Source organism: Phyllobates terribilis, unplaced genomic scaffold (genome assembly GCF_046119375.1).
Source record: "Phyllobates terribilis strain yellow unplaced genomic scaffold, ASM4611937v1 Scaffold_11__3_contigs__length_659146591, whole genome shotgun sequence".
NCBI lineage: Eukaryota > Metazoa > Chordata > Amphibia > Anura > Dendrobatidae > Phyllobates > Phyllobates terribilis.
The window spans coordinates 261551862-261565769 of NW_027362771.1; the positions used below are offsets into that span (position 1 = coordinate 261551862).

The following is a 13908-nucleotide window of genomic DNA, read 5'->3' on the forward strand; positions in this document are numbered from 1 at the left end:
TGACCTGTCAGAAGCCAGAGATAGGAATACATAATGAGAGCACCAGTTACAGCCCCTCCCTAAAGGCCCGCCTCGAAGCACGAGCATATCATTATGGCAGAAATGAAAATAAAGATTATAAAAGAACCATTGGATGGATTTCATCAACAAAGGTATCATTTTACTCAGTGTAATGGTGCCCACCTGACAGTGTATGTGGTTTACTAAGCACAATCCTGCTGACAGGTGTGCTTTAATGTCACATTAGCAAATTAGTAATTAATCTTTAGTAAATTTGTCAAAAAAGGCACTAACAAATTGATAGATATGGGTTAGAGAGCCTAAAACTGTGGCCTATAAGATCAGCTTCTATTTTCTAGACCTGTATGGGAAAAATTAAATGTAGAATCTGAACAGCGCAAAAAGAAACAAGGTCACTTTTTTAAAGACATATTTTTGATACCTGAAATCAAGAACTTTGCTTTGCCTTCCTTTATGATTTCCTTTCACTTATGTATCTTCTGGAAACAATAGATTAAGTGCAGATTGGAATATATTGTTCCTTGTGAATACTGGCCACACAGCCCCAAAGCATGATGGAACCTCCACCAAATATTACTGTGGGTAGCAAGTGTTTTTCTTGCAATGCTGTGGTTTTTTTGCCGCCATGCATAACGCCTTTTTGTATGACCAAGCAACTCAATCTTGGTTTCATCAGTCCACAGGACCTTCTTCCAAAAAGAAATTGGCTTCTCCAAATGTGCTTTTGCATACCTCAGCCGACTGTTTGTGGCGTGCTTGCAGAAACGGCTTCTTTCGCATCACTCTCCCATACAGTTTCTCCTTGTGCAAAGTGCGTTGTATAGTTAAATCTCTGAGACAGCTTTTTGTATCCTTCCCCTGAACAACTATGTTGAATAATCTTTGTTTTCAGATCATTTGACAGTTGATTTGAGGAGCCCTTGATGCCACTCTTCAGAGGAGATTCAAACAGGAGAACAACTTGCAAGTGGCCACTTTAAGTAGCTTTTCTCATGATTGCATACACCTGGCTATGAAGTTCAAAGCTCAATGAGGTTACAAAACCAAAAAAAGTGCTTTAGTAAGTCAGTAAAAAGTAGGTAGGAGTATTTAAAACAAGAAAATGATAAGGGTGCCCATACTTATGCACCTGTCAAATTTTGTTTGAATGCAGATTGCACATTTTCGGTTAGTACAATAAACCTCATTTCAAGGCAGAAACATTACTGTGTCCAACAGTTATTACATATATCAAACTGAAATAGCTGTTGCAAAAACACCAATTTTTATAAAACATTAAGCTTAAGATTAATAGGGGTGCCCAAACTTTTTCATATAACTGTATATCACAGGAGATACCGGGGCACATACATTAGAGGAGTGGCTGGGGGCACATACATCACAAGAGACACTGGGGTCTATACATCACAGGAGAGGCTGGGGCTGCCGATGCTGTTGATGTCGTTGGTGGGATTGGAGTGCAGAGCGTACTGACTCCACCCACATAGGACGTCCTGACGCTGGCCAGCGTCAGGATGTAAGCCTTCATTGCACACACTACAGCATTCAGTAGTAAACGCTGCATGCATGCAATGTCAAGAGTAATTAAAGGGCCGGTGGTCAGCGTTTTGCCAGCTGTCAGCCCGAGATCTGTGGTTCCCAGCCCGAGCACTGCGATCCTTGGGAATCTGCCCGGGGGCCGGAGAAAATATGTTAGGATGTTAGGTGGACAATTTAGAAGCAAATATTTTAGGTGGGCAATTTAATGCAACAATCAGTTTGGAAATGTAAAGTGATTGGTCAGATTTTGCTGACATTGATACCATAACAGCCGCTTTACCTTACATAGTTGAACTTAATTACGTAAACGTTGATGAGAACACATCCAGGAATAATATTACAACAGCAAACAGAATAAATGAAGTATTATTTTTCTCAAAGTAAATCTCCCATGTCAGGTAAAACTTAAAGGAAGGTAGGTCTTGCTACATAAATCTGATTTATACTTAATTAACTTTGGTGTAGATACAGCAGATGTCTTTGTAATTTTTCTCCTTTTTGTACTTACTTCATACAGTATAATGGGCCCCATATGTTACTCCATTCAGTATAATGGGCCCCTTATATACCATACAGTATAGTGGCCCAATATATTACTCCATAAAGTATAATTGCATGATATATTGCTCCATACAGAATAATGGCCCCATATATTGCTCTATACAGTATAATGGGCCCCATATTTTGCTTCATGCATTATAATGGGCCCCATATAATGCTCCATACAGTATAATGTTCCCATATATTGCTCCATACAGTATAATGGGCCTCATATATTGCTCCATGCAGTATATAATGGCCCCCATATAATGCTCTATACAGTATAATGGGCCCCATATATTGCTCAATACAGTATAATGGACCCATATGTTGTTCCATACAGTATAATGGACCCCATATATTGCTTCATACAGTATATAATGGCCCCCATATATTGCTCCATACAGTATATAATGGCCCCCATATAATGCTCCATACAGTATAATGGCCCCATATATTGCTCCATACAGTATATAATGGCCCCATATATTGCTCTATACAGTATATAATGGCCCCCATATAATGCTCCATACAGTATAATGGCCCCATATATTGCTCCATACAGTATATAATGGACCCCATATATTGCTCCATACGTATATAATGGGCCCCATATATTGCTTCATACAGTATAATGGCCCCATATATTGCTCCATACAGTATAATGGCCCCATATATTGCTCCATACAGTATAATGGCCCCATATATTGCTCCATACAGTATAATGGACCCCATATATTGCTCCATACAATATAATGGACCCCATATATTGTTCCTTAAAGTATAATGGACCCCATATATTGCTCCATACAGTTTATAATGGCCCTCATATAATGCTCCATACAGTATAATGGCCCCATATATTGCTCCATACAGTATATAATGGACCCAATATATTGCTCCATACAGTATATAATGGGCCCCATATATTGCTCCATACAGTATATAATGGGCCCCATATATTGCTCCATACAGTATAATGGCCCCATATATTGCTCCATACAGTATAATGGCCCCATATATTTCTCCATACAATATAATGGACCCCATATATTGTTCCGTAAAGTATAATGGACCCCATATATTGCTCCATACAGTTTATAATGGCCCTCATATAATGCTCCATACAGTATAATGGCCCCATATATTGCTCCATACAGTATATAATGGACCCAATATATTGCTCCATACAGTATATAATGGGCACCATATATTGCTCCATACAGTATAATGGCCCCATATATTGCTCCATACAGTATAATGGCCCCATATATTGCTCCATACAGTATAATGGCCCCATATATTGCTCCATACAGTGTAATGGACCCCATATATTGCTCCATACAGTATAATGGACCCCATATATTGCTCCATACACTATAATGGACCCCATATATTGTTCCGTAAAGTATAATGGACCCCATATATTGCTCCATACAGTTTATAATGGCCCCATATAATGCTCCATACAGTATAATGCCCCCATATATTGCTCCATACAGTATATTATCGGCCCCATGTATTGCTTCATACAGTATAATGGACCCATATATTGCTCCATACAGTATAATGGATCCCATATATTGCTCCATACAGTATATAATGGATCGTCCCATATATTGCTCCATACAGTATATAATGGATCGTCCCATATATTGTTCCATACAGTATAATTGGCCACTTATATTACTCCATACAGTATAATGGGCCCCATATATCGCTCCATACAGTATAATGGCACCATATATTGCTCCATACAGTATAATGGCCCCATATATTGCTCCATACAGTATAATGGCCCCATATATTGCTCCATACAGTATAATTGACCCATATGTTGTTCCATACAGTATAAAATGGCCCCCATATATTTCTCCATATAGTATATAATGGCCCCCATATAATGCTCCATACTGTATAATGGCCCCATATATTGCTCCATACAGTATAATGGGCCCCATATATTACTTCATACTATATAATGGTCCCCATTATACAGTATGGTTTTGAGCACCTTGTGGGGTACAGTTTTTATAATGGTGTCACTTTTGGGTATTTTCTGTCATAAAGGCCCTTCAAAGTGACTTCAAATGTGATGTGGTCCCTAAAAAAATGGTTTTGTAAATTTTGTTGTTAAAATGAGAAATCGCTGGTCAACTTTTAACCCTTATAGCTCCCTACTAAAAAAAATGTTGGTTCCAAAATTGTGCTGATGTAAAGTAGACATGTGGGAAATGTTATTTATTAACTATTTTGTGTAACATATCTCTCTGATTTAAGGGCATAAAAATTAAAATTTTGAAAATTGCGAAATTTTCAAAATTTTCGCCAAATTTCCAATTTTTTCACAAATAAACGCAAGTGATATCGAAGAAGTTTTACCACTATCATGAAGCACAATATGTCACGAAAAAAACAATCTCAGAATCAGGGGGATCCGTTGAAGCGTTCCAGAGTAATTACCTCATAAAATGACACTGGTCAGAATTGTAAAAATTGGCCTGGTCATTAACGTGCAAACCACCCTCGGGGGTAAAGAGGTTAAGTAATCTAATTGTGGTATGTGTATTTATGTTTATCTAATAAATTTCATGATTTAGGAAGATGACTCCGGTTGTTGTTTGTAGGTATTATATTTATGATGGAGTTCACTTTCCATAAATATTGTGTTCCAATTGGGACAAATGGTGGGAGATCACTGTGATTTACTATTAAGATTCCCCAATATGTGGTTTTCTGTGAATTTAATAATAGTCATAGTCATACATAGTAGTATAATGCACGACCCTTAGTCATACATAGTAGTATAATGCACAGCTCATAGTCACACATAGTAGTATAATGCACAGCCCATAGTCATATATAGTAGCATAGTTGTATAATGCACAGCCCATAGTCATGCATAGTAGTATAATGCACGACCTATAGTCATACATAGTAGTATAATGCACAGCTCATAGTCATACATACATAGTAGTATGGCCATATTTAAAAATAAATAAATACTTTAATACTCACCTTCCCTTCGCTCCCCCGCCACACGTGTCCTCTTCTGAAGCCGGCAGCTGACTTCAGCGTGCAACGGAAGTGCATGACGTCACTGCCATGCGTCTTTGGTCACTGGCACGCCGACATCAGCTGCTGGCCTCTGATTGGCCCGCAGCATGTTTTCCCACTCATGGACCCGATGCATCTGAGGATTCACATCCAGTTGAAGTTTCTGCTGGTGTCAGACTCGGCGGGCCCCGGACCCGGTCGCAGTGGCAACTTCTGTGACCGCGGTTGTTACGCCACTGTTCATTTAGCTCCATTGCAGGAAAAAAAAATACTTACAAATTTCAGAAAATTTTCACCATTAAAAGAAAAAAATGTTTGGTATCACCGTAATCATGTTAGCACAGAGAATAATCTCCCCGCACAATAAACACAGTAAAAAAAAGAAACAAACAATGGCAGTTTTTTTGCAATTTCACTGCACTTGGAATTTCTTTCCCATTTACCAGTACATTATATGGCAACATGAATGGTGTCATTCAAAACTAAATCTCATCCTGCAAAAAAAAAAGCACTCATATGGCCATATTTACGGAAAAAAAAGTTATCGGTTGTGGAAAATGGGAAAAAAAAGGTGATAAAACAAAAAATCATTGGTCAGGATTTAAGGGGTTGGCCAGGACTTTGATATTGATGGCCTATCCTTAGTGATGGTCGGGTTTCCGAGCCATCGAAGATCAGCTGTCATCCCGTCTCAGCTGGAATTAAGCAGTGTACAGAGCCAGAACACCACACCTTCACACACCGTGTAGTAGCTGTATATTTTTAAAAAAATCATATTAAAGTACAACTATATGTTCTTATGCACAAGGTTTTGATAAGCCAAACCACATGATCTTTTTTTTTAAATATGTAAAAATACATAACTTGTTGCTATAAACCTCTATTGTAAAACAACAGGATCAGAACAGGACATGACAAAGTACCAGATTTATTTTTTCTTTCCTGTTGAAAATCAGGATACGGACGAAAAGTTTGTCACCTAGTAGCCTGCATGGATAGGAAGGATACATTTTTATTTTCCTTACATTAAATATTATGTCATAATAGGATGCACAATCTTAATACAGAAGTAGCCAAGGCACCAGAGGTTTGCCTAAGTTAATTATTTCATTTTGTTGTATTATATATCAGGCAAAAAAAATTGTGTTTTGGTCAGTGGGACCTAAACTGGGAGCCACAGTGGACCATGAGAAGTGGCTCCTATACAGGAGACAAATAGGGGTGGACCAACTATTGGTAGTTCGTCACCAGGTTAAAAGAACATTTCATACTGCATCGACATTTTTAGCCAATGACAACCAGTGCTTGTGACCTGCCGAAAAAATCCAACATACCCTATCGGTGTTTTGAACAATAACGCCTGTTCCTTGGTAGGCCATTGGTCTACAGTGGTTTGTTTTATCGTTTGTTACGGTTGAAATTGGCCATTCCAGTGGATTTTTCTCTTTTAAAACATGATGCACAAACCTTGCTTGACACACTGCTAAATGTACCTAAACTTGATTTAGGAATACTGAATTCAATATTCCTTAATCATTTGTTATGGAATTGTTTGATGACAGAGGATCCAAGACCCCAAGTGTTAACTTACCTGGTAAAAAATGTTTTCACAAAATGCCAAAAATTTTTTGGGAAAAGTAACTAAACTTTTTGCCTACATTTTCATTTAGTTGCACAACAGACCCATAGCACAGTCTGCGCGCTCCTGTCTGCTGAGCTGTGCACTTCTCAGGAGTCTACTGTGTGATCGGTGGGGATCCCAGAACTTGGCACACCCCATTCTGCAGGCAATTCAACACGTCATGTTTTCAGGATTTCCTTAGTATTGCACAGGTGATGAAATTATTAAGGTATCAGAAACTGCCACAAGTTCTCTCACATGTGCAATACTAAGAAAATGCTGAGAGCATGATGTGTTGGGGAGCCATTATGATGGGGTTCATGAAACACTGCTCTGTAGCAAAAGAAACCACTGAAAAAAAAGTTGCCTTATATTACCACTAGGTGGCAATATACATCATTCATCGCATAGTTAGAAGTCTGTATTCAAACAGTAATTACACGTGACAATTTCTTTTTACGTGTAGTGAAAATAATCTAGCACTTGTGGACATGCAAATTATTACATTTGTCAGACTTTTGAATGCTTTAAAGATTTTTTTCAGGATTTTTTTTATTCCACAGGCTGCCCTCAGAAATGATAAAATAAGATTTACTCACTCACCATTGCCCTGGGCTTTGACAAGATGCAGCAAGGTTATAATTATGTTTCATGTTGTCACTGCTGCCAATTACTGGGCTTAGTGGTCTTGTGATGACTTCAATGGCTTTCCTGTAGAGACCAGTGATTGGCTGTAGCAGTCACTTGTGATGTAGTCATGACATCACTGCTGCAGCCTGTCAACAAAGATGAGGAGCTCACCAGACAGGCATCGCTGGGAGTGCAGTGGATGAGTAACTGATTTGGTGGTCTTTACAGTGGGTAAGCCAGAGAAATTTAAAAAAAAAAAAGCTTTAACATTTTAATGGCCAGACAAAGTTTAGTGGGTTATTCTTTCACTTGTGCTATTTATATCAATTCACTAAACAACTTCACAAAGGCCTGGATCTTTAAAAATATATTACAGGTTCTGGGTACTAATGCTGTGGGCCATTGACCAGGGAACTAGTCTGACTGCGCTATACAGATTTGGAAGGAATTTTCCCCAATTATGGGGCAATTGGCATCTGCATCATGGGATTATTAAGTGATACGGTAATTAAGTGACTTTTACTTTATTTCCTGATAAATATAGAGGCAATTCCATAACGCCAAATGTGCCAGAATTCTGACTAAGTCTGTGCCAGAATAGTGTCTTTCATAACTTGCACCATATTTCTTATCTATTTTAGACACTTACTGCTCCTTGACTGACAAGGAGGTTTGGTCTAATGTGCGACACCATGTACCAAGTAAGCCGACTAATAGGTGGCAAAAATTTAGACTGGGCAGTTTTAAAATTAGACAAATTTACCAAACAGCATGAACCACAACAATAAATCTGGAGCATTTTAAGGCTGTCCAGTCTAAAGACCAACATACATATTGGACTAATGTCGGCCAAACCTGCTGCTATTGACAGGTTTGGGGCCAACACTCTAATGTGAATGGAGGTGACAGCCAGTAGGTTGTTAATGTCGATCCAGCATGTCTAATTTTATTTTGCTGATATCACTGTTTTCCTGGAGGTAAGCCGCCAGCAGAGTTGTCTTTCGGCAACTTTCTCACAGAGAGCATAGAAGCGCTCGGCCAAATGAGCACTCCTGTGTATGGGAGAGATGGCCGAAATGGCCGTTGGCTGAAGTAGAATAGCCCTAAGGGATAAAAGAGTGTTTTATCAAAACTGCTGCAAGAGACCCAGCATTAGAATCAGGGTCTCTGCCCCTACTTCAGGCTTCTCTCAGGAGAAGTAGGATAACCCTGCTGACACATTCTCTTAAACTTAATACAGAAACTTGACTTGAACAATAGGAGATTTTCTGATTCATGTATGGCACCAATATTTGTTCTTCTTTTTCCAGCATATGTATTGTATAATATTTATACTCTAATTACCAATAACCAGTATTGGGTAAATCTGACAACTCATTCTTTACAGTTCAGACAATCCTTGATACCTCTATTTTACGATCTAAAAAGTAATGCTGTTTTGAATGGTTAACGCTAGTTTGCTCCCCCTTTATATATCCTGACACAGTATTCTGGTCAAAAGGCTGACGTGATGTCATGTGCAGACAAGGTCTTTGTAGATGCTACCACTATCTGTGTATATGCACTTGTAAATTGCTGGAACTGCCTGCGTGTATTCTTTGCACATCATCCTTTTATCTGCTCTCTAAATCCACGCTTTTTTGTCTGCTGCACTAAAAGGAAAAAAGTCACACAATGTCTGCATGTGCATCTGGAGTTATTGCAATGTAGAAGAGCTCTAACGGAGTGAATACGTTGTTGCCTTACTATTTGCACACCCATATATGTGTAGTATGTATGTAGATCTTGATCTCCGCTGGGGAATATCATGATTTTCCTATACTGTGATACTGCTGAGATTCCAGACAGTTCTAATAATTTACACTTTATGCTGTTTAAGATCTTTACTTATATGTATGGCTGACTGCATAATGTGCGCTAAGTATTTTTTTGTGCAAGATGTTATTGTCACAGATTTAATATAAACCGAAAATGAAGTCTCACTGTCACCTCCAGACATTTATCATTAAATCATGAATGTTCAGTACATCTCTTGTTTTGTGAGCAATTACTGCATGGCATATGTAGCAAGTATTATGAATGTTTGCAACAATAGTAATGTCTCTAATTTCTCTTTTTATAAGAGATGAAAAGTCGTTTATTGCCTCTAATCCTCATCCGTCTTTTATGAGTAATCACAGTGCTGCATGCATAGAAAGCCATTTTCTAACCTGTGTTATATTTCATTATTTGCTTTCCTTGGTCCTATACTAGAGTAAGGTAAGTGTATTCCCTGCCTCCCTCTTATATGTATGAAGGTAGCAGTGACGTCAGGGCAACTCATAAATGGAACAATGTTATCAAGTCTACTCTTAGTATACAAATCCTTCTTATCAAGAAACATGTACCTGGCTTATTTTAGTATCAGCTCAGTGGCTATAAATGGCTGATAATGTCAACCTCTTCCCAACATGTCCAATTTCCATTTTCATTTTTGTCTTCCCCTTCTTCCAAGACCCATACCTTTTTTTTATTTTTCCATCCACATAGATGTATGAGGACTTGTTTGTTTTTTTTTTGTTAGACAAGTTGTACTTTCGAATGACACCATTCATTTTACCACATTGTGTACTAGAAAACTGGATAAAAAATCCAAGTGCAGTGAAACTGCAAAAAAAAACGAATTCTGACATTGTTTTTGGGAATTGTTTTTGACGGCATATATTTTGCAGTAAACATGACCTAACATCATGATAGTCTAAGTCAGTACGATTACCGCAATACCAAACTTGTACAGTTTTTTTTTAATTACTGTAAATACTCAAGTATAAGCCGACTTTTTCAGCCCATTTTTTAGGCTGAAAAAGCCCCCCTTGGCTTATACTCGGTTATATACTCGAGTATATACATAGTCCAGTGGTGGATAGTGGGGGGGTTGCAGCGGTGGAGGAGCAGGGCACACGCAGTAGCCAGCTGCTGCAGCTACCACGTGTGCCCGCTGCTAAAGGGAAATTAATATTCACCCTTCTCCACGCCCATGGGAGTTGAGAGGGGTAAACATTAGTGTTGAGCGAGTATTTAAAGCTGCACGGTGATATGGTTGAATCGCTCCCGTGTGCATGATTTGCGACTGTTTGACAGTTTTAATACATGTGAGGAATGTCTATTTCTTACACATTCCTCACATGTAATAAAGCTGTCAAACAGTTGCAAATCATGCACACGGGAGCGATTCAACCATATCACCGAGCAGCTGTAAATACTCGGTTCTCGGCCCGATCATACTCGGACAGAACATACTCGCTCAACCCTAGTAAACATTAATTTCTTTAATAGCGTGCGCACAGTGTCAGCTGCGCAGGAGCCCATGGGCGTGGAGAAGGGTGAATATGCATTCTCTTTAGTAGCCGGCACAGAGGATCACTGAGCCGCAGTGGTAGCTGCTGCTCTGCTGACACTGTGCGCATGCTATTAAAAAAATGAATGTTCACGTCTCTCCACTCTCATGGGCGTGGAGAAGGGTGAATATGCATTCTCTTTAGTAGCGGGCACACAAGATAGCTGAGCCGAAGTGGGAGCTGTGGCGTTGCTGACACTGTGCGCCCTCCATTAAAGAACAGGGATATTCACTCTTCTCCATGCACATAGTCCCGGTGTGGAGAGGAGTGAATATCCCTGCATCTCACTTCGGTGTCTCAGGGCACATGGCAATGATGTCATGTGCTGCTCAGATGCGGAGGCGAGCTGCTGCTGGCAGAACAGAAGCAGCGCTGGAGCAGATAGGAGGAAGGTGAGTATGAGTGTTTATTTATTTTAATGTATGCAGTGATGGGAGTACATGCATACCAGGATTGGGATGAGGGGGCCATGCATACCAGGATTGGGGATGAGGTGGCCATGCATACCAGGATTGGGGATGAGGGGTGCCATGCATACCAGGATTGAGGATGAGGGGGCCATGCATACCAGGACTGGGGATGAGGGGGCCATGCTTATCAGGATTGGGGATGTGCAATGCACACCAGGATTGGGGATGATGGGGCCATGCATACCAGGATTGGGGATGATGGGGCCATGCATACCAGGATTGGGTTGAGGGGAGCCATGCATACCAGGATTGGGGATGATAGGGCCATGCATACCAGGATTGGGATGAGGGGGCCATGCATACCAGGATTGGGGATGAGGTGGCCATGCATACCAGGATTGGGGGTGAGGGGTGCCATGCATACCAGGATTGAGGATGAGGGGGCCATGCATACCAGGACTGGCGATGAGGGGGCCATGCTTATCAGGATTGGGGATGTGCCATGCATACCAGGATTAGGGATGATGGGGCCATGCATACCAGGATTGGGGATGATGGGGCCATGCATGCCAGGATTGGGTTGAGGGGAGCCATGCATACCAGGACTGGGGATGATAGGGCCATGCATACCAGGATTGGGGATGAGGGGGCCATGCATATCAGGATTGGTGATGAGTGGCAATACTTACCAGGATGGGGAAATTTACCAGTAGCCGCTGCATTTCCCACCCTAGGCTTATACTCGAGTCAATAAGTTTTCCCAGTTTTTTTGTGGTAAAATTAGGTGCCTCGGCTTATATTCGGGTCGGCTTATATTTGAGTATATACTGTATTTTAGTGGTGAAATAAAACTCAGAAATTTTGTAAAAGATAAAAAATTGTTTTAATTGCCTTGCCATTTTACAAGACCCATAATCTTTATATATTTATAATATAAACATATATTTTGATAGATCAGACTTTAATGGACACTGTGATGCCAAATGTTGTATTTTTGAATAGCTATATTTTTAATGGAGGAAAAGGCGGAGATTCAATTTTTTGTGGGTTTTTTCATATTTTTTGTAACATATTATTTCTTAGAGTATTTTTTAGTCCTTTTAGGGGACTGGATATTATGATTTTCATTACCTTTCCTTAGAATAAGTCATCAATATACAATTGGTGGGAGTCTGACATCTGGCACCTCTGTCTATCAGGTGTTTTCAGTGCCGACCAGATGTTTTTAGTGGTTGGAGCCCAAAAAGCATGGCCCCATTCACTTTGTAGTGGCTATTAACAGTAACTGCAGCCCAGCTAGTAAGGGAGTACTGTGTAAGTTATCAGGGGTTTCAAAGCCACAGTCGCTGAATACATCAGAGTGCCTCATACACTTGACGAGCAAAAGGGTAACAATGTTTTGAACTTTTGACTTTCGGGCTCCATATCTCACCATCCACTACTGCTTGGAACATGAGACTACCATCATTTTATTGACCTTCATTTTGGCTATCTCATACATAAATTTGACTTGCAACTATTTAGCATCTGATTAGTTATACAGATTCTTGTCATGTTACTGCATTGTTACTGTTTTGCTCCTGATGGTGGAAAAATATTTTTCTTCCTGTATACTACAAAATACAACCTGTTCTCACATTCCCAAATAGCTCAGTGTTTTATTAGGTTGATTCCCAATTGAAAGGTCACTGGTTCGAATCGAGGAGCATCCATGAAGAAGATTTCCCAAAAAAACAAGAAACTGCATTATCCAGCTCATCGATAGTGGTCTCTCTGCCAAGAAAATTGCCAAACTGCACCATGTGAGTGCCATAATTGTTGGAAGAATACGAAATGAAGTCCGTCCATCCATTCAAAAGCCAAGTGTTGTATGTCTAGGTAAAATATTGAAGTCAACAAGTTGACTCATCACAAGGTCTATCAGTTCTCACACAACAAACACAGCAGTGACTTCTATTCTTTGTAATAGTGTGATCAAAGACGTACATGCAAGCCCCGTTACACAAGTCTGGAATGGTGGCCTGAAAAAAAGGTGAAGAAGCCTCTACCTCAATATTGTCATAGGAAGCATCAGCTTGAGTTTACAAAAAAAGTATGAAAGTGGACAGTAGAAGATTGGAAACGGGTGATTTGGAGCAATGAGACAAAAGTCAATAGACTAGGCTGTGATGGGTTCAAATGGGTCTGGAAGAAACAAGGAAAAATGGGTCAAAAAATTGAAGGAACTGTCAAGTTCGGTGGAGGAAGCCTGATGATATGGGGTTGTTTCACAGGCAAAGGCGTTGGATACTTTACCAGGATCGATGGTGGACTCAATGTGTCACGCAAGGTGAGGAAAAGACTAAGTGCAACACGAAGGGAAGAGGGGAATGAAGCCAAATCACTAGGGAAAGGGGGAGTGGAGACCTCTAGGCAGATCTAATATCACCCTTCCTACCCTACCGTTCCTGTATAGGTTCCACACCTATCGCCGAGCAGGAACCTAAGCCCTGAATGTCCCTAGAGCTTGGCCCTAGATAGGGAGGGGACAGGGTGAGCATTAGTCAAGCCCCACTATAAACTAAAGACACCAAGGTAGACAAACAAAGAGGATACACTTAGCTTGAGTAGACCCAGAGAGATAACACCAACTGTCCTCCAAGGGTACCAGAGAAGAAACTGGTCAACTGCTAGTGCTCCAAGCCAACACAGAGGTACATAGAACTATCACCGG

The 13908-nt window shown here is 40.1% G+C and overlaps 1 protein-coding gene across 6 annotated transcripts in view; it reads left to right on the forward strand.

Moving 5' to 3' along the window:
• The window catches only part of RELN (reelin), an 895263-nt gene that overhangs the window by 874222 nt on the left and 7133 nt on the right, over positions 1-13908 (forward strand). For 3 of the 6 annotated variants that reach the window (XM_073652257.1, XM_073652258.1, XM_073652260.1), the window contains one exon: positions 9532-9667. The exons of the other annotated variants lie outside the window; for them this stretch is intronic. In XM_073652257.1, the coding sequence (XP_073508358.1) occupies positions 9532-9661 (130 nt within the window). In that variant the 3' untranslated portion in view covers positions 9662-9667. The remainder of the gene's footprint in view (positions 1-9531; positions 9668-13908) is intronic. 6 annotated transcript variants of the gene reach the window in all.